Source organism: Microcaecilia unicolor, chromosome 1 (genome assembly GCF_901765095.1).
Source record: "Microcaecilia unicolor chromosome 1, aMicUni1.1, whole genome shotgun sequence".
Taxonomy (NCBI): domain Eukaryota; kingdom Metazoa; phylum Chordata; class Amphibia; order Gymnophiona; family Siphonopidae; genus Microcaecilia; species Microcaecilia unicolor.
Window position 1 is genome coordinate 650,717,758 of NC_044031.1, and position 22,197 is coordinate 650,739,954.

General features: G+C 45.0%; 1 protein-coding gene across 1 annotated transcript; it reads left to right on the forward strand.

Moving 5' to 3' along the window:
• Positions 1-5,225: 5,225 nt before the first annotated feature.
• LOC115460566 (proto-oncogene Mas-like) lies at positions 5,226-21,119 on the forward strand. Its single transcript, XM_030190332.1, has 2 exons — positions 5,226-5,499; positions 20,078-21,119. Exon 2 carries the CDS (start codon positions 20,125-20,127, stop codon positions 21,079-21,081), a length of 957 nt encoding a protein of 318 aa, XP_030046192.1. The 5' UTR covers positions 5,226-5,499; positions 20,078-20,124; the 3' UTR covers positions 21,082-21,119.
• Positions 21,120-22,197: the final 1,078 nt, after the last annotated feature.

Genomic DNA, 22,197 nt, shown 5'->3' on the forward strand with positions numbered 1-22,197 from the left:
GAGTAATGCACTTGGAGTGCAGAAATCCAAAAGAGATATACCAGCTAGGAGGGGAGAGATTGGTAAGCTCAGCTCAGGAAAGGGACCTTGGGATGATGGTGTCTGAGGATCTGCAGGTGATGAAACAGTGCAACAAGGCAGTTGCCATGGCCAGAAGGATGCTAGGCTGCACAGAGAGAAGTATAACCAATAGAAGAAAGGAGGTGTTGATGCCCCTTTACAAGTTGTTGGTGAGGCCCCACCTGGAGTATTATGTTCAGTTTTGAAGGCTGTATCTTGCTAAGGATGTAAAAAGACTTGAAGCGGTTCAAAGAAAAACATCCAAAATGGTACGGGATTTGCGTTGCAAGATGTATGAGGAGAGACTTAGAGGGGCATAATCGAAAGGGACGCCCAAGTTTTGCTGAGGACGTCCTCACAAAACGTCCCCATGAAGGGGCGGGGAAACCTGTATTATCGAAACAAGATGGCCGCCCATCTTTCATTTCGATAGTACGGTCGGTGACGCCCAAATCTTGAAATTTAGGTCATCCTTAGAGATGGTCGTCCCTAGACTTGGTCATTTCTAATTTTCGGCGATAATGGAAACCGAGAATGCCCATCTCAGAAACGACCAAATCCAAACCCTTTGGTCATGGGAGGAGCCAGCATTCGTAGTACACTGGTCCCCCTCACATGCCAGGATACCAACTGGGCACCCTATGGAGCACTGCAGTGGACTTCATAAAATGCTCCCAGGTACATAACCAGGGGCGTAGCTACGGGTGGGCCTGGATGGGCCCAGGCCCACCCAGTTTAGCCTCAGGCCCGCCCGCCCAGAAGCAGATCCTTATCTTGACCGTCTCCCGCCCCTGCCGCAGCGCTTCATTTAATGTTGTCGGCGCTGCTGTTACAGTTTCCCACCCCCGCGGCGGCGCTTTACACTTTACCTAATAGCCAACGCTACAGATGCAGCGCTGACGTCCGAGTCTGACGTCCTGGGCCTTCCACGCTGATGTAACTTCCTGTTACGGAGGCGGGACGCGGAAGGCCCCGGAGCAGGACGTCGGACTCGGACGTCAGCGCTGCATCTGTAGCGTTGGCTGTTAGGTAAAGTGTAAAGCACCGCTGCGGGGGTGGGAAACTGTAACAGCAGCGCCGACAACATTAAATGAAGCGCTGCGGCAGGGGTGGGAGAGGGGTGAGGAAGTCAGTGGGGTGCTACGTGCTGGCCCAGAAGTAAGGGGAGGCAGGGAGAGGAGGGAGGGGAGGGAACAGAAGGGTGCTGGACTTGCCAGGGGCAGAGGGTTGGAGGGAAGGGAGAGAGGTTTTGGGATTTGCAGAGGGGAGTTTGGAGGGAAGGGAAGAGGTTTTGGATTTGCAGAGGGGAGGTTGGAAGGAAGGGGAGAGGCTTTGGAATTTGCAGAGGGGAGTTTGGAGGGAAGGGAAGAGGTTTTGGATTTGCAGAGGGGAGTTTGGAGGGAAGGGAAGAGGTTTTGGATTTGCAGAGGGGAAGTTGGAAGGAAGGGGAGAGGTTTTGGAATTTGCAGAGGGGAGTTTGGAGGGAAGGGGAGAGGTTTTGGATATATAGGGGGGTGGAAGGAAGGGGAGAGGTGCTGGATATGCAGGGGGTGGAGGGAAAGGGGAGAAGTGCTGGATATGCAGAGGGTTGAAGTGAAGGGGAGAGGTGCTGGACATGTATGGGGGCTGGATGAAAGGGAGAGAGATGCTGGACGTGTGGGGAGGGGGGGGAGCGGAAGGAGAGGTGCTGGATATGCAGATGATGATATGCAGAGGGAAGGGAGAGAGATGCAGGGAGAAAGAGCCAGATGCATAAGGGGAAGGAAAGAGAGGAAGAGAAGCTGGTTGGGGGGTGGGATCAGAGAGGAGAGGGACACATTGGTGTGGAGGAGGGAGAAAGGGGACATAGGGAAGTATACAGATACAGAAGGGAGATGATGGGCATTAGGTGAGAGCATGGGGACAGGGACACAAATGTGAGATGCTGTATGGGGATAGCACATGGGCACGGAGGGGTAATGCCTGACCAAGGGGGGGAAGGGAACGGGGATATGGAATAGAGATAAAATGCTGGACACTGGAGAGGGGGGGGTATATGGACACGGGGGGGGGGGGGGGGAAGATACTAGACAAGGGATATGCTGGGCATGGCGTGCATAGGTGCACAGAGGAATGATGATGGATGAGGGGATATGAACACAGGGGAGATAATGAACAAGGAAATATAGGAAAACAGAGATGGGAGATGGATGATGGACATGAAGAAAGAAGAAATGTCAAATAGGAGACCCTGGCAAGTGAGTTAAGAGAAGACAGAGGGAAGCAGAAACCAGAGACTGGGACCAATATGATTTGAAAAAAAATGACCAGACAACAAAAAGGTATAAAAAAATATTTTATTTTCAATGTTGTGAATATAATATGTTGGATTTGGAATGTACATCTTGCCAAAGTTGATGGTAAACATGGCTGGGGTCCAGGACAGAAATCTAGGAAAGGACCCCAAAGTCCATTACCAGGCTGCGCCTTCAGCTTCCAGCATGCAGGCTTTCTCTGGCCAAGGAACCAACCCCTAACACCATCCCTGGCATGTGCCATCTTTATATTTTGCACAGGAGCAAATGCCTTTCTTTCTTGTTTCTCTGGTGTTGTACTACATGCAAGGTCTAGTTTCTTGGGGTTTCCATTTAATTTATATTTCTAGAGTTTGTGGTCACTTATTCTGTATTTGGCATTTGTGTCTTGGGTGTGTGACTGAGGTATTCTGTTAGCATGAAGTTTCCATGTAGCATTCTGTAGTAATTTGGCTTGTTCAGCTTTCCTGATAAATGTATTTGTATTGTAGGGCCCTACTATAATATTTAAGGCACTTCTTTTTCATAGGTAGGATCTTTGTTTTTGGAAGTTAGTGTTGGCATGGTAGATTTGCTCAAGGTTCTGAGTGACTTTTGTTTTATAGATTTTTTTAAAGTTAATTTATAATATGTCTGTAATTGAGATTACACTAGAAAACAAAATTTCTTTATATGATGAGTTTTATGGAGAATTGTCCTTGCTGTGCTCTGTATCCATTGTTGGTGGAGGGCCAGGAGGTTCTCTGGATGCAGAATGTGTTTGGCTTCAATACCATATATGTGTTGGAGGACCATGGCTCAGTGGGGCTGAATAGTGCAGTCTATTGTACTTCCCTTAGCTCTAAATTGGCCTGCAGCCACTGAAGCCTGCACTGCAACCCTCATTGAAGTTATGGGGAGTGGGGTAGGGACAGAGCATGGGTGCATCAGGTTTGCTGTTTTTTTCTTTTTCAAAAAAGTTGGCAACTCTAGTGCCCACCCATCCAACCTGTTGGCCCACCCAAAAATTGCCTTCTGGCTACGCCAATGTACATAACTCCCTTACCTTGCGTGCTGAACCCCCCAAAACCCACTTCCCACAACTGTACACCACTACCATAGCCCTTATGGGTGAAGGGGGGCACCTACATGTGGGTACAGTGGGTTTCTGGTGGGTTTCGGAGGGCTCACATTTACCACCACATGTGTAACAGTTGGGGGGGGATGGGCCTGGGTCTACTTGCCTGAAGTGCACTGCACCCACTAAAACTGCTCCAGGGACCTGCATACTGCTGTGATGGAGCTGAGTATGACATTTGAGGCTGGCAAAAAATATTTTGAAAGATTTTTTTGAGGGTGGGTGGGGGGTTAGTGACCACTGGGGGAGTAAGGGGAGGTCATCCCCGATTCACTCCGGTGGTCATCTGGTCAGTTCGGGCACCTTTTTGTACCTTGGACATAAGAAAAACAGGACTAGGTAAAGTCGTCCAAATGCTAGTCAGGAATGCCCTTTTTTTTTCCATTTTGGGTCGAGGATGCCCATGTGCTAGGCATGCCCCAGTCCCACCTTCGCTACGCCTCCGACACGCCCACGGGAACTTTGGTCGTCCCCACGATGGAAAGCAGTTGGGGACGCCCAAAATCAGCTTTCCATTATACCGATTTGGGCGACCCTGTGAGGATGACCATCTTGCGATTGGTGTCGAAAGATGGGCGTCCTTCTCTTTCGAAAATAAGCCTGCTACTGACCTAAACATGTATACCCGGGAGGAAAGGAGAAACGGGGGTGATATGATACAGATGTTCAAATATTTGAAAAGTATTAATCCACAAATAAACCTTTTCCAGAGATGGGAAGGTGCTAGAACTAGAGGACATGAATTGAGGTTGAAAGAAGGCAGATTCAGGAATAATGTCAGTAAGTATTTTTTCACAGAGAGGGTGGTAGATACTTGGAACGCTCTCCCGTGGGAGATGGTAGAGATGAAAACGGTAATTGAATTCAAAAATGTGTGAGATAAACACAAAGGAATCCTGTTTAGAAGGAATGGATCCAAAGAAACTTGGCAGAGATTAGAAAGCAACACCAGAAATTGGGAAGCAAGATTAGTACTGGGTAAACTTTTACAGTTTGTGCTCTGATCGTGGCTGGACAGATTCTGCTTCAGCTTCAGAAGTTGGAGAACAAGGACAGTGCAGGGCAGACTTCTATGGTCTATGCCCTGAAAATTGCAAGGACAATTCAAGATCAGGTATCCATCTGAATTATCGCATACCATATGTAATGAGTTCATCTTATTGGGCAGACTGGATGGACCGTACAGGTCTTTATGTTTGCCGCCATCTACTATGTTACTGTGTTATTATATCAGCTCATAATTTCTGGAGGACAGCAGGAGTGAGATTTGTTATTAATTCCTGGAAATAAAGTGACTTGCCCACAGTATGAGTCACTCATATCCCAAGAGTCCTCCATACTTGCACTACACTTGAATCACATCAGCCTCGGATCATCCGTTCGCTACTTGCTACACTCACTGCCTTTCATTAAATATGTTTGATTGCCTAATACATTTGGGTTTTATAATGCTGCTTGCCAGTGAGGGAGGACTTCATGTCTTAGAATTCACTGAGAGAAGCGACACTACAATCAAACAAGAGTTCATTTTGAGCCTCACAGGTCAGACAAGTTTGCAGCCACTCAGGCTCCTAAATATATACACAAGCATTGCCGAATGAAGTGCGACTGAAACCTGCTCTACCTCTAATGTTCTGGTTTCTGACACCCATCTACAATGAGATTGGGGCTGGACTGTTTAGAAGTGCCACCCAGTGACAGCCACTTGCCTTGTGAAATCTACAGCTGTGAGTCAGGGTGGAGAAGAGATGGGAAGAGGACAGCATTATTTAATTTCACTGAACCATGTATAAATCCAGAGATTGCTGCTGCTAGGTAACCCCCTGTGTAAAAAATGATAAGGAAAAGGTAAAGATGGGGAAAGAGAGGATGACAGAGGCAGAGAACGGAGGTGCTTTTCCATCTTGGCATATTCCCAGGATCCCCCTCAACAGAGCACACAAGCCTCAGATCAGAGTTTTCCTAATCTGAGTTCCCTGAAAAAGCCAGAGAGCTGCTGTTTTAGCTTCTCACAGGATCCCAGTCCGGGTAAGTTACTCAAGGAGGCACATGTCGCTGTGAATTTCTCAGGAAAGTTCTGGGAGTGAAGCCAATGTTTCTGGGCTCTAACTCTGATTGGTCAAGAAAATCTTCCCAGGTGACCAGGGAAGAGAGAGGTGCTGATACTGGGGGGAGCTGGAGGGGGGGCAGGAATATTTTCCTGAGCTGAATTTTCTGTTCTTCCATATAGCAGAAAACAACACAGACTAAAGTGGTGGGAATCTGATTTAAATGTATCCCTTTTTAGGGGAACACCATTCATGATAAAGTGGACACCAAGTGATGAGGGCAGCAGATGCAGTTCCTTTTACATGGTATAAATGGAAATAAAAGAGTCTCTTCCCTCATAGAGTAGGAGTGTGGCTGCTAGGTGTTGACCCATATTGTACATACTGTTCAAGAAGTCAGTCAGTCTTCTGATGCTGGAGGGAGCACCCTATGTCTTATGGTTGAAATCAAACTATGGGTATGATAAACAGTTGCCAGAAATTGTTGGTCTACAGTGACTGATCTAGGGTGTATTATCACCACTGGAGTTTGTACTGCAGTGTAAAATAGGTCATAAGCCTCACCATATAGCTTTATGTTACTGCTACACAGTGCATTTTGTCTAGCAAAAAAGGTGCCGGTACTCAAATGCCAGGCCACCCTTCAGGGGTGGAGTGAGAGGGACCCACCCTACAATAGCCAGGACCCCTGCAACCAGTCATAGAATCTATGACAAGGCAGAATATGTATGTAGAACCTGAGCTCTTTCATTAAAATACGAGAACCATGGGTCGAGTTTAGCAGACAGTGGAAAAGGTGCCGGTACTCAGTACCCCCAAGTACCCCTTCAAAAAAAGCCCTGCTGCTACAATATATATTATAATAGTTCTGTGGATAGTAAATTAGGATGGTTTTAGGTTGTGCATGTAAAAACATGGAATGTTATTATCCTATTTGGTGCAAATGCAGATGGTCAGCAGAGGTGTTTTCATAAGAAAATGGAAAAGTACTAGAGTCCATTTAGGGGTCAGAATAGCCTAACGAGGGCTAAATGAAACTGGGAAAGAGCCCTGAGGAGAGCAGAAGCAATGGGAAGATTGTTGAGGACCTCTGAGGTTTCACTGGATATCCATCTAGAAAGGAAGACTTCCAAGACTATGGTAGGCAGGTCTGTAGACTGTGGGAGACTCAAAGAGACATATTAGTTCATTGTATTGTTATTACCTGTTTATACTATAACCTGGGGCTCACCCTATTCACCCTGCAGTTGCTTGTATTCTATAGGTTTCTGGAGTTTGCTTTGTGGGACTGAGCCCTCCAGTACCTGGGACTTGTGTCAGCTAAAGTATAGATGGCTGGTATCAAAACAGACAGTTTATTTATTTATTTATTTATAGCATTTATACCCCGCTCTTTCCCACTTGATAGCAGACTCAGTGCGGCTTACAAGCTATGGTGCAAGATACATAGAGATAACACAAAGTGTGGTACAAGATATGGTACAGTTGCTCTTTGTGATAAATCCCCGTTGTACCCCAAAATTTACTAAAAAAACTGACAGTTCAGCAGCAAACAGCTTTATTGGCATTTACTTATGAACTGTAGTGTACACTATTGGGCTCATTTTCGAAAAAGAAGGGCACCCATCTTTCGACACAAATTGGGAGATGGGCGTCCTTCTCCCAGGGTCACCCAAATCGGTATAATCGAAAGCCGATTTTGAGCATCCTCAACTGCTTTCTGTCGCGGGGACGACCAAAGTTCCCGGGGGCATGTCGGAAGCATAGCGAAGGCGGGACTGGGGTGTGCTTAACACATGGGAATCCTCGGCTGATAATGGAAAAAAGAAGGGCGTCCCTGACGAACACTTGGGCTACTTTACTTGGTCCTTTTTGTTTTACGACCAAGCCACAAAAATGTGCCCTAAATGACCAGATGACCACCAGAGCGAATCGGGGATGACCTCCCCCTACTCCCCCAGTGGTCACTAACCCCCTCCCACACTAAAAAAAAATGTAAAAATATTTTTGCCAGCCTCTATGCCAGCCTCAAATATCATACCCAGCTCCATGACAGCAGTATGCAAGTCCCTGGAGCAGTTTTAGTGGGTACTGCAGTGCACTTCAGGCAGGTGGACCCAGGCTCATCCCCCCCTACCTGTTAAACTTGTGGTGGTAAATGTGAGCCCTCCAAAACCCACCACAAACCCACTGCACCCACATCTAGGTACCCCCCTTCATCCCTAAGGGCTATGGTTTGCAGTTGTGGGGAGTGGTTTTTGGGGAGTTTTGGGGGTCTCAGTACACAAGGTAAGGGAGCTAAGCACCTGGGAGCTTTTTCTGAAGTCCACTGCAGTGCCCCCTAGGGTGCCCGGTTGGTGTCCTGGCATGTCAGGGAGACCAGTGCACTACAAATGCTGGCTCCTCCCACAACCAAATGGCTTGGATTTGGTCGTTTCTGAGATGGGCGTCCTCGGTTTCCATTATCGCCGAAAATCGGGGATGACTATCTCTAAGGTCGACCTAAATGTGGAGATTTGGGCGTCCCCGACCATATTATCAAAACGAAAGATGGCCGCTCATCTTGTTTCGATAATACAGGTTTCCCTGCCCCTTCGTGGGGACGTCCTGTGAGGACGCCCTCAGGAAAACCTGGGCGCCCCGTTCGATTATGCCCCTCTATGGCATATAATAGTATTTCCACAAGAAAAAATAGTTTGAAAATTTTTTCAGTACTTTCACCTGTTCAGATAAAAATGACTTTAAACAAACAAGATATCAAATCTCCTGATAGTCTGAGGTCCCTTTAATCAGAACAGATATAATAGTATTTACAAGAACATAATTTAACCCAGTTTTCACCCAGATAAGCATAAATTGGATTACTTTATTAAAATATAAATTTTGTAGGGAGGTCAGGACTGGGATCAGCTTTACTGGGTGGTGTTGGCATGTTATAAATCCACTCACTCCACATTCCTCTAGCATATAATTACAATGTTCTGGGAGACATTTTTTCTTCTGAACCAAAGAAGGTTTACTTATATGTGGAGATTAAGTAACAGGGACAATAATTTACAGGTAGAATCAAAGCAGAAAATAGTTTCCAACACTTATGATTTTAGGTCTACATCTTCAGGGGTCTACCCCTTTTTGGAGGTTCTCGATAGGTTTTGGTTTTTTTTTTTGCTGTTCCCATTCTGAACTGTTTATATCCCCAGATGGAGCTCTTATGTATACTTTTTTTTGGCTCTGAGGCTCTCAGGGACTTCTACTAGATTCCTTCATGCTTCTAAGGTCTGGATCTTGAAAACAGTGAAAATGAAGGCAAATAACGACTATCCCCCTGATTTTCAAAGCAATTTAAATTACTCTGGAAAATCTAATTCCCAATATTCAGCGGCATTAAAACGAGCAGTGCTACTAAATATCACCTCTGACTGGCTCTAAAAAAAGTGGGCAGATCAGGGGCAATACTGGAAGTGGTGTTAGGGAGGAGCCTGGGGTTATGTGGGTGCTGGCAGTATTCAGTGTCGGCACCCACATAGTTAAATGGGTTAATTAATTTGGTCCAGGAAAGCTATCCCAATCCCTCTCCTGGCCTACCAAACAGCTCCCCCTCCCTCCTAGTCCATGAGAAAAAAGCTCCTCCCCTCCCCCCGAATGAGCCCCCAACCCCCTCAAGGATTAAGGTAGGCCTCCCTTGGGACTACCTGATGTCTCTGGTGGTCCGTGGAGGGTCGTTGGGGGCAGGAGTGAAGGCATCTTATTCCTGCCCCTTGCGATGGGACTCAGCAAATGACTTGCTACAACCTCTCATGGCAGCTTGCAGTACTTTGTGTAGTATCATAAGCTGCCAAGACAGGTCACGGCAGCCATTTAGTGAGGCCCGCCGCAAGGGGCAAGAGCAAGGGACCTTCGCTCCTACCCCCAACAATCTCCATGGACTACCAGGGACATCAGGTAGGCCCAGGGGGACCTACCTACACCTCAGGGGGGAGGGGAGGGTTGTTCTGGGGGTAGAGGAGGAGCCTCCTTTCGTGTGGGCTGGATATGACTGTAGGAAGGAGAGGGGGTGTTTGGGAGGCCAGGAAGGGGATTGGGGGGGTTGTTTTCCAGGACCAAATTAGTTATGTGGGTCCTGGCCAATATTCAGCAGAGGCTCGCATTACTTCTTATGCGGGCCCCAACTGAATATTGGCCAGGCTCACATAAGATCTGGCAGCTAGCCCACCTGAAAATTATCCCCCAATAGTCAGTGCCAGTGTCTGGACATGGCCCAGCACTAAATACTGGGTGCTAATCTAGTCAGTGACAGCGTTTAAATAAATGCTGACTTTTGCCAGGTGAATATCGGACAATTTCACATTCGAGAGATGGCCCTCACCCGAGTCCCCGAGGAAAGTTTCTGACTGAAACCCATGGCATCGGGCCCACTTACAGCAGGGGAGCTTGGCGTGATTTCTGCTTTTAGGAGCCTTATGTTTCGTCGGAGCCTACGGTGTCATTGGTCCCGGGATCACAAGAAGAGTACATTTTCAATTTTTAGAAATGTTAACTCGTGATGTTTTGTGAAGATAAGTTATTTTGATTTAGCGCTATATCGTTTGTTAGTATAAGTTGGTATATAATTGCACCAATAATACCACTTGTAGTGAGTGGCCCGATGAAAGAAGTGCAATATTTCACCCTTTAGAGGTCACTGAATTTGGCTGTCACATGGGTGTGTTAAAAGTCTGAAGGCACTCCTCCTCCATTATTCACTGCTTGTTTCTGGTTTAGTTTGGTATTTAGCTGAATATCAGGGGGCATATGGCCTGATCAGTCTGCCCATCCATGCCATCCACCATCCCTTCCTCTCCCTTACTGATCCTATGTACTTGTCATATGCTTTCTTGAATTCAGATACAGTATTCATCTCCACTACCTCCACTGAGAGGCCATTCCACAAATTCACCACCCTTTCTGTGAAGAAGTATTTCCTCAGGTTATTCTGGGTCTATTCCCTTTCTTCTTCTTCCTATGCCTACACTTCCAGAGCTTCCTTTCAGTTCAAAGTAGAGAGCTGCACGGGAATGGGGTTCGCGGGAATCCCGCGGAACCCGCGGGATTCCCACAGGGACGGAAGCAGTTCTGCGGAGTTCCCGCAGGGACAGAAGCATTTCTGTGGGGTTCCTGCGGGGACGGAGCCAGTTCCTGCGGGGTTCCCATGGAAGTGTAAGCTGCACCTGCACCAGCCTCTCATCTACTGAGTACCAAGTTCTTTGAGTGCTGCTGCCTCCTCCTCCTCCTCTTCTTCCTTGCTTTAACAGCGCAAACATGGAAAGCCTTCCATTAAGGAGGTCGTAGAGACACAAATGATGATGGAATTCAAAAAGGCATGGGATGAATACAGCTGCATCAGACTTTGACTCAATAATCTACACCACACAGTCTTTTCTGTTTGAACCAAACTTTACTGTCCTTTAAATGATGTAGGTACAGTACATTATCTTCACTGATCAAGTAGTAACTACCGTATTTTTCGGACCATAAGACGCACCGGACCATAAGACGCACCTAGGTTTTAGAGGAGGGACTTAGGAAAAATTTTTTTTTTCCTTTTTCCCTCCTCTAAAACCTAGGTGCTCCGGTGCGTCTTGTCCGAGTTCCGGATCGCCCTCCCCTACTCACGTCAGCGATGTTCCCTGGTGGTCTAGTGACGTCGGGGCAGGAAAGAGCCCCCTCTTTCCTGCCCAGCGCGCTGCTCTCCGTCCTCCTCCGTCCCCTGTATGCTGCCTGACGGTCTCGGCGAGATTCAAAATGGCCGCCGAGAGTCTCAGCGGCCATTTTGAATCTCGCCGAGACCGTCAGGCAGCATACAGGGGACGGAGGAGGACGGAGAGCAGCGCGCTGGGCAGGAAAGAGGGGGCTCTTTCCTGCCCCAACGTCACTAGACCACCAGGGAACATCGCTGACGTGAGTAGGGGAGGGCGATCCGGAACTCGGGGGGAGGGCGATCCAGAATCGCTACCTTCGGACTATAAGACGCACCCCCCATTTTTCTCTCAAATTTTGGGAGAAAAAAGTGCGTCTTATAGTCCGAAAAATACGGTATTTACAGTTCTTTCCTGCTCTCTCCAAACATAGATTAAAATACAATTAATGATTACTTTAATTCGCTTAGATGGTTAAACCTACTCACTGGATTGGTGAGTGAGGGTCTTTCAAGCATACAGTGTAGATTATCTACTGTTCATACTGACAGATGTTTTAAACATATATCAGTGCTCAGTTATTATTCACATAGTTTTCCCAACCTCCAGATGTTGGCAGGTGGCTCCAGTAGATAAGATGGTAATAAATGGTAGATTGTTATACCCTTCAACCCTGTATAGATGGAAAAGGTACCTGGATGTTATAGCAGAAACACAAACTGACGTCCTGCTCCTTTCTTTTAGGATTTAGTAGGGGTGGGCAGGTTCCCCATCCCTGTCCACTAAAATAAGGCAGCAACTGTTTTAGTTCTGTTTCTTGTCCCTGATCCTTCTTGAATCTTTGTTCCTCTAGCAAGTGCCTTAATGATCAACCTGTGAAGAAACGAACCGGCTGTTCTTTCAGTTAGGCTGCTGCTTCAAACCCATGTGAAGGGACCTTCCTGTAATGGTCTGTTCTAAATCATTGATCCATTGACTACAGCTGGTTCAAAATTCTGCTGTTAGACTGATTTTTGGATTATTTTTATTCTAAGCTCCAGTGGTTACCAGTTACTAAAGGGTCCTTTTACTAAGCTGTGGGAAAAAGGGTCCTGCGGTAGTGGCAGAGGCTGTTTTTCCTGCGTGTCAGGGCCCTTTTTACTGCAGCCAATAAAATGAGCTCCCCCCCCCCCCCCAAAAAATGGCCATATGGTAAGATAATTCTTACCGCGTGTACATACGGAGGAGAACACTGGGTTAGCGCCACACTAGGAAAAAAAATCACGGAGCGCTGGAAATGGCATGCGCTCCAGCCGGAACTACCACCGGCGGCTGTGTTGGGCCGGCGGTAGTTCCATTTTAATGTGTGGTAAGCCTGTGTTGGGGCTTACCACTGCTTTGTGGAGTGGAGGAGTAGCCTAGTGGTTAGTACAGTGGACTTTGATCCTGGGGAACTGAGTTCAATTCCCACTGCAGCTCCTTGTGATTCTGGGCAAGTCACTTAACCCTCCATTGCTCCTGGTACAAAATAAGTACCTGAATATATGTAAACCACTTTGAATATAGTTGCAAAAACTTCAGAAAGGCAGTATATCAAGTCCCATTTCCCTTTTCCTTTCCCTATTTGAGATTCTACATGGAATGTTGAGATTCTGTTGCTACTATTGGAGATTCTACATGGAATGTTGCTATTCCACTAGCAACATTCCATGTAGAAGCCTGCCCTTGCATATCAGCAACGCGGCTGCGCAGGCTTCTGTTTCTGTGAGTCTGACATCCTGCACGTACGTGCAGGACGTCAGACTCACAGAAACAGAAGCCTGCGCGACCGCATTGCTGATCTGCAAGGGCAGGCTTCTACATGGATTGTTACTAGTGGAGTAGCCTAGCGGTTAGTGCAGTGGACTTTGATCCTGGGGAACTAAGTTCAATTCCCACTGCAGCTCCTTGTGACTCTGGGCAATTCACTTAACCCTCCATTGCCCCTGATACAAAATAAGTACCTGAATATATGTAAACTGCTTTGAATGTAGTTGCAAAAACCTCAGAAAGGCAGTATATCAAGTCCCATTTCCCTTTCCCTATTTGAGATTCTACATGGAATGTTGAGATTCTGTTGCTACTATTGGAGATTCTACATGGAATGTTGCTATTCCACTAGCAACATTCCATGTAGAAGCCTGCCCTTGCAGATCAGCTGCGCAGGCTTCTGTTTCTGTGAGTCTGACATCCTGCACGTACGTGCAGGACATCAGACTCACAGAAACAGAAGCCTGCGCGACCGCATTGCTGATCTGCAAGGGCAGGCTTCTACATGGAATGTTGCTAGTGGAGGGTTAGTGCAGTGGATTTTGATCCTGGGGATCTGAGTTCAATTCCCACTGCAGCTCCTTGTGACTCTGGGCAAGTCACTTAACCTTCCATTGCCCCTGGTACAAAATAAGTGCCTGAATATATGTAAACTGCTTTGAATGCAGTTGCAAAAATCTCAGAAAGGCAGTATATCAAGTCCCATTTCCCTTTGTAAAAGACCCCCCTAAGAGAATACAGTTTATATTAGATATAACTACTTTTTAAAATTCTTACTGGAGAAATTCCTGATTATATGTTGAATTTAGTATCATTGTTACGAGGATCTTGTTCTATATATAATACTTATAATCTTTTTCAACTTAGATTTCCAATGTATAAGAATTTAAACTCTAGCAAACATCTTACTTTGTCTAGCCAATATCAGCTAGCTAGAGCTAGACTCTGGAACCAACTCCCAGTGTCTTTGAGGTCTTGTACTCATTAGTTTCAATTTAGAAAGCACTGAAAACTTTTTTTATTTTGTAAGGCAGGTCTATCTAATGTTCAGTTATGGTTTGTCAAGGCGGGTTTATTTAATACTTATACATGTTATTAGTTTATGTAATAGCTTATTTTAATCACTTGTAGCTCCTGGACTGACTGGCCCAGCTCCTGTTTACTGTAATCCGTCCTTAAACTGAACAGATATAGGCAGAATACAAGAACTAGTATAACGTGAAACATAACATAATTGCAAAGTCAGAGGAGGGTGGTGGACTTTGGTCCTGGGGAACTGAGGAACTGAGTTTGATTCCCACTTCAGGCACAGGCAGCTCCTTGTGACTCTGGGCAAGTCAATTAACCCTCCATTGCCCCATGTAAGCCGCATTGAGCCTGACATGAGTGGGAAAGCATGGGGTACAAATGTAATAAAAAAAATTTTAAGACAAAGTGGGATAGCAAGGAGTGGGTTTCATTACTCAGAGGGAATGGCTCCACTGCCACCAGAACCTTCTCTCGTAACATGATAAGGCTCTCTCCAACTTGTACCAACTTCCAGTGCCTTCTAAACAGTAAGTTCCAGAGCTTTCCTATATTGGAGTTTTCTATAGACTAGCTGGAGCCTTTCCTGACAACTGCAAGATGTACAGAGTTCAGCTAGAAATATTTTCCCAGGTAGGAATCCACAAGAAATACTCTCAGTCCAAGGGACACAGTTTATGTCTGAGTTGATCCAAAATCTGTGGGCACACTGTGGAGTGAAATGTGTATGTACCACACCATATCACCATGAAACTAATGGGTTGGTGGAGAGATTTAATGGAACGTTAAAGCATACAGTGAAGACTTTCGTAGAAACAGAGACCATGACTGGGAGAATTACGTGTCCTACCTACTGTCTGCTTACAGAGAAGTACCTCAGGAGTCTACAGGGTTCTCCCCATTTGAGTTGCTTTACGGCCGGAGGGTGAGAGGGCCCCTTGACCTAATAAGAGAACACTGGGAGGGGAAAACTGATACCTCTGGCACTCCTGTAATTGAATATGTAGTTAATATGTGGCAGAGATTAGAAGAACTTGTGGGCTTGTCAGAGATAATTTGCAGGTAGCCCAGACTAAGCAAAAAACTTGGTATGATCGTAAGGCCTGAAACAGAGAGTTTTATGAAGGCCAGCAGGTACTTGTTTTAGTCCCAGTTCATTAGAATAAACTTCAGGCTAATTGGGCGGGACCTTACAAGGTCATAAGGTGCCTGAATGATAGAAACTATGTTATATCTATGGACTCTCAAGACAGAAAGCAGCATACTTTTCATGTAAATATGATAAAGGCCTATGCAAATTGTAGTGGAGGAGTGGCCTAGTGGTTAGGGTGGTGGACTTTGGTCCTGGGGAACTGAGGAACTGAGTTCGATTCCTGGCACAGGCAGCTCCTTGTGACTCTGGGCAAGTCACTTAACCCTCCATTGCCCCATGTAAGCCGCATTGAGCCTGCCATGAGTGGGAACGCGCAGGAAGCGCAGGGTACAAATGTAATAATAATAAAAAAAAAAGTACAGCTATGGTGCTAGCTGTATGCAGTATACCAGAATAGTGTCAGGATAGTGAGCCCATACCTGACCTCTTGGCAGAGACCTTACCAGAGGGATCTATACAACAAATTGTAGTGGGAGAACAATTAACCCCCACCCAGAGACAGCAGTAGAAGCAGTACTGCAAAAGTATGCTGATGTGTTTTCCACTTAACCATTTGGCTAATCACAATGTATACATGGGTGACCATGACCTGGTGACCATGACCTGCTGAAGCAGGGTCCCTATCAAATATCTGCTGAGGTGGGGAGGCAAATGAAGCAGGAGATTGATGAGATGCTAGCCTAAGGTGTTATCAAGAAGTCTCAAAGTCCCTGGGCTTCTCCTGTAGTTCTTGTTGCCAAAAAAGATGGCACAACCGGCATCTGCATGGATTACAGGAAACTTAATGATTGTACTGTGATGCCTATCCGATGCCCCGGATGGACGAGTTACTTATCTGGGGCCCAGTACCTGACTACCTTAGCTGAGGGTACTGGCAGATTCCCCTAAAAGCTGTTGCTCAGGAGCAATCAGCATTTATTACCCATTTGGTTTGTATGAGTTTACTGTAATGCCTTTTGGAATGAAAAATACCCCTGGTACATTTCAGTCCTTAGTGAATCATCTGCTAGATGGACTCCAGGAACATGCTAGGGCTTATCTTGATGATATTGCTGTGTAGTGAGACTTGGGATGACCACCTGATCCATTTGAGTGGAGTACTGGACCAGATCAGGGAGGCTCGCCTGAATATGAAACCCAGCAAATGCCAGGTGGGGATGGCAGAAGTGCAATATTTAGGGCACAGAGTGGGAGGTGGACAGCTGAGAATAAACACAATTGTTTTGTTTGTTCTGCCTGTCTGGACTAATAAAGAATCCTGGTGCTTTGTGTGTTGGGTCTGTGAGTGCTTTCTGGGAACTGTGGGACCACTGGGAGTGTGGCTCCAGTAACCTAGAAATCACTGGGGATAATTTGAGAGTGGGAGATTTGCCCAAAGGCAACTGTGACCCGGTTGGTGGGAAGAGGGTGCTATGTAGAGCGCAAGCAGCAGGTACATGTGGACCTGAGCTGTGCCGGGGATAGACCCTCTAAGTGGCCGCTGGGTAACCCCAGGTGGTGGCTAGGCATTTTGTGAGAGGTGATCAGTAGTTTTGACAGCGCTGATGATGGCTGCGGGCAGAATTAGGCCTGGATATTTAGTGCTGACACTTATCCAGGTACCTGCACTGAATGTCCAGGGTTCAGATATTATATGGATAAAATTGATTTTCAATGATGTACCCACATAGCTAACCAGGCATTGATAGGACTGCCTTTTGTGTGGTCTAACATGCCTGGTTAGCTATTTGGCCACCAGCACTGAATACTGGAGTTGCCTGGATAACATCTGGTTCTGCCCTAGCTCTGCCCCCAGACCACCGTGGCACTAACCAGAGAGTGCTGTGGCGATCAAAGCAGATATTTATTGGCACTGTCCAGTTAAGTGTCACTGAATATCTGCTTCTGGGCTGGCCAATACAATTTAATCAAGAAGGAATCTCGCCTGCCTGTTTAAATCACTTTGAAGATTGACCCAATTACTTTTAAGAATTGCTGACTTGGCAGGATTATTCTGTTATAAAAGAATGCTAGTGTTCCCTCCTTTCTAATTTAGGAGTCCTTTTATTAAGGCGTGCTAGAAAGTGGTCGGCACTGAGAGTAGCGCATGCATTTGCCACATTCTCTGGCCACTTTACTTTATTTATTAATCGCAAACATGCCCCCAAAGAGTTCAGTGAAATTTACCAAATTACAGTGCTATGACGAATGAGTTCACCTCATACCTATCTTTACAAAACGGAGAATATAATGTAATATCATCCGTATAAGAGAAACAGATAATACCTTCCTTTGCCATTAAAAAACCCCAAAGTAGACATCAGGAAATTAAATAATATTAGGGATGGAGGGGAACCCTGTGGTACCCCATTATCCACTTTCCACTCTTTTGATAAACCCCCATTCATCCTTATACCATGGGATGTATACTTAATAAAACCTCTCATCCAATCCAGCACATGACTTCCAATACCAAAGGGCTCAAAAGTTCCAAAAGGACTTGGTGGTCCACTACGTCAAATGCGCTGGAGAGGTCAAATTGCAATATCACTAGCTGTTGACCAACACTCATATATTTTCTAAGTCCATTTAGTAGGGTTCCCAATAAAGTCTCTGTACTATAACTCCTCCTAAACCCTGACTGAGTGGGATGTAATAAATCATGTTGTTCTATATAATTTCTAAGCTGAATTGCAACAATACCTTCTAATATTTTATCATGGAGATGAATAGAGGCTACAAGCCTATACTTCGTAACATCTCCTATACCACCCTTCTGGTTCTTTGGTATAGGAGTAAGAATTATCATGCCTAATCATTCAAGGAAGACACCATTTCCTAATGAATCTATAACACATTGCATTCCCAGTTTCATTTTCTAGATTGGCTCAAAAATGGCGGCGGATGACTTTTTTAAATGTCCACACGATAATTTCCCTATTAATGTGTGATCATTACCGCCAGGAGCCCTTACCGCCACCTATTTAGGTGGTAGTAAGGGCTCCAGTGCTACTCCTGAACTAATCAGAGTTTGGGTATATGCCTGCACTAACTGAAATCACTAAAAACCAACCTCTTCAAAAAGGCCTACCCCAACAACCCCACGTAACCCTCTTCACCTACCAACACAGCATGACTGTGATCGAACAGGACAACACGCAATCTTCATCCATTCCGACCCTCCACTTATACCTCATACGATCACTATACAACTTTGCATTTGTTATCCACCGACTGGGCAAACGCCTCTGATGGTACTATGTAAGCCACATCGAGCCTGCAAATAGGTGGGAAAATGTGGGGTACAAATGCAACAAATAAATAAATTAATTAATTAATTAACACACACATGCCTACTCTCCGCTCCCAGACATGTTTCCCATGCTGGAAAATAAATATATATTTTCCAGTGCATTTTTAGCACATGCTAAGTGGAATAATACCACGGAACACCTCAGTGCATCCCGTGGTAGTGCTCATTTAGCACATGGTAAGCCTATTGTGACTTAGTACAAGGGCCCCTTAGTATGCTGTGTAATGTAGCATTCACTTTAATTCCTATTTCTTAATTTATATTTTAGGCATTTTTTTCTGTTTTTAGCTAGTCATCTGATTATGCATAAGAAAGGACTATTTTAAAGTTTGAACTGTAGAGTGAAGGGTTTTATTTTTGCACAGAGTTTTTGCTCTACAGCACCTACATTTAGAATTCTTTTTCCTTTAAAAGGAACGTTATCTATGTTTTAGAAGTCATACAGCTGATATGTTTATTTATGGAGTGGCCTAGTGGTTAGGGTGGTGGACTTTGGTCCTGGGGAACTGAGGAACTGAGTTAAATTCCCTGCACAGGCAGCTCCTTGTGACTATGGGCAAGTCACTTAACCCTCCATTGCCCGCCACTTTGAGCCTGCCGCACAGGGTACAAATGTAACAAAAAGAAAAAAATGATTAGCAATTGGTGTATCAGTTTTGCATTGGGGTACAAAGCTTTGACCTTTTTGTGATATTAAAGTTGATGTTTATGACTTCACATTTTCTATGTTCTTTTTCTATGTATATATATGTCTATACAATTTCAGTTGTACATAATTATTTTTTAATTTATTATGGTTTGTAATATTATTTTTATCATTTTTCTTGATGCACTCTTGTAAGTTTATATATTAATCATATTTTTATTTATGATTTGTTAACGACAGTTGGATCTCTGATGTAGGCGTTCGTCAAGACACTGCTGTGTTGGGTTATTGGGCAAACACCCCCCCAGGCCTACCCCACTTACTTGTCCTGCTCCTATCACTGTGCATGGCAACATTTTCCAGGGTTCAGATCTCCTGTTCCTGTGCACGGCAGCACCACAGAGCACAGTCCTCCTTCCTTCCTTCCTTCCTGCCATGTCCAAAGAGGCTGTTCGGAGGTGGCAGGAAGAAATTACTCTGCTCTGCAGTGCTGCCATACACAGGAACAGGAGAGCAATGCTGGCGCTGGGTGGGCCTCCCTTGGATGCTGAGCCCTGGGGAATTTTGCCCCCCTTGCTCCAACTCTGGGTGGCCCTTCCAATGACCAAATTTCAGCAACTGCCTGCATCAGGGGTCTTACCCAAACTGGTTAATTTCTATAGGTTTTTTTTTTTTTCTTTCCTTTCACTTTACATTTTCTGCTGCCAGGCACAGTTTTGATTAAAGTGTCTTTCCTTCTGTACTTCTCCAGCTTCCTATTATCTGGTAACTAGTGATTAGCGCTGAACTTGGAAAGGAATACTATTAGGCTGTGCTTTTAAGTCTTGGTAACTTCTGAGTACCAGAGGGCTCAACTTTCTCTCTTCCTCAATAGTGGGTTGTGTTGAGCAAAAGAACTCAAGCAGTTCATTTTATTATAGTACTTGCACTGTGTAGTCAGTCACAACTAATTATGGCCTAACTTCCTTTTTCTAACAGTACAGAGGGAGAGAGAAAGACCTACACCACACCTCAGAGGTCTCATCATGGAGGAACTGAGTACTGTGTTTCCCAACACAACAATTCCAGAAAGGTCTAATGGAACAGGAGTCGGTGCCTATTTACTTCCCAAGAAGGAAACTATGGCCACATTAGTTTTGCTTTCTGCGTTCATATCCCTGTTCGGAATGGTGGGGAATGGGATAGTCATCTGGTTCCTCAGCTTCAAGATCAAGAGAAACAAATGTACTGTCTACATCTTGAACCTGGCTGTGGCTGACTTCCTCTATCTTGTCAGCAATTTTGTTATCTCCATTGTTATGTTTTGTATAACACAAGCTGTATACCTTTCTCAAATTAATTCGGATAATATTGGAAGACTTGAGATTGTTTCTAAATTTGGATTTAATGCTGGCATCTATCTTCTGACAGCCATCAGCATGGAGCGCTGTCTGTCTGTACTTCATCCAATCTGGTACCATTACCATCGTCCAAAGCACCAGTCTGCCATCGTGTCTGCTCTACTGTGGGCACTCTCATGCCTGGTGACTGGATTGGAATATTTCATCTGTAAAGGTATAGAAAATGCAGAACCTGGCACAGAATCATGTACAGCAGTATACATATTCACCTCCACACTGTACCTACTTATTATCTTACTCATGGTCCTATCCAGCCTCACCCTTGTCATTAGAGTACAAAGGATCTCAGTGTATTGCCACTCACCAAGGCTCTACATTGCTGTAGTGATTTCAGTTGTGGTCTTTCTCATTTCTGTTGTGCCTATGCGGCTGTTGGGACTTTTGCCGTATTTTAAAGTTGTCTCAAAACAATTCTTAACAATGTATTTCTATTTGATAACAGAAGTCTGCTCGTCAATTAACTGTGCTGCCAATCCCTTTATTTATTTCTTTGTAGCGAGCCTGAAACAGAGTAGGTGCACAGTGTCCCTCCAAGAAGCCCTTCAGAGGCTCTTCCGAGATGAGGCGGAAACCTCAGGATAAAGAGAAGAGATCCCCAGTATGAAGACCATCAGTCTTATAACTGAGTAAAATTAATTCCAATATAGTTGCACAAATATTACATATTCATAATTAAACAACTATCAAACTTTACAAATTGCTTTATTTAAATATTCCAATATTTATTTGAAACCCTTGGGATGTGAACATACCTTATAATGCAGATTACATACTCCCAATTCCTAAAACATTTAAACACTAGTTTATCTAATACAAGGTAATCACCTGGCACTATGCATGTACAAGTGATGAATATACATCACCCAAGCTTCCGTTCGGTCATATATATGTCCATGGACCCGAATATCAAATGTCCTTACAATCAAACTGATGCTCACCAAATGTCTGACAAAAGTGTCACAGAAGTACCACAGTCACCATTGCCTTTTCAACTATAAATCACCCTCTGAGGATGCGAGGTACACTGAGCGCTGACTCCTTTAACAATTGCCAAGTGATACGTTGCCTTGTTTGCTGGTTACATCTTACACTGCTGCAGATTTCCACCTTCTCCTAACAAATGCGCATTATTCCATACCCGAACCCTACATGGTCCTTGTTTCGCTATTATAGCGTCATCAGGGGATTGGATTCCTACAAACAAATCACCCTCTGTTATAAACCTCCATACATCCCCCAAAACACACCCAACCCATATATTATAAAACTGTACCCAACACTACTTACAAAATTAGTCTTTAACTTATTCATAGCCACATGGTGGTTGGCAACTCCAACAAATGCTGTCCCGCAACCACCAAGGTTGCAACCGCTGACACATGCGCATGAGACTCTGAGATTTCAGCGGTTCAAATATCAAACATTCAGCCATTCCACTTCTTTGTTCAACCCATAAGGGATGACCGTATTCCAAATAAAAATTGATTTTTTTTCTTTCCGTAAAAGTATTTTTGGAATTTTGTCAACCCCAATTCCAAAAGATACAAAGAAAAACTTGAGCGAAATTACCAACTACAGACCAGTAGCATCCATACCACTAATAACCAAGTTAACCGAAGGGATGGTAACCAAACAACTCACAAACTATCTAAACAAACACTCAATACTGCATGATGCCCAATCTGGATTCCGGTCGAA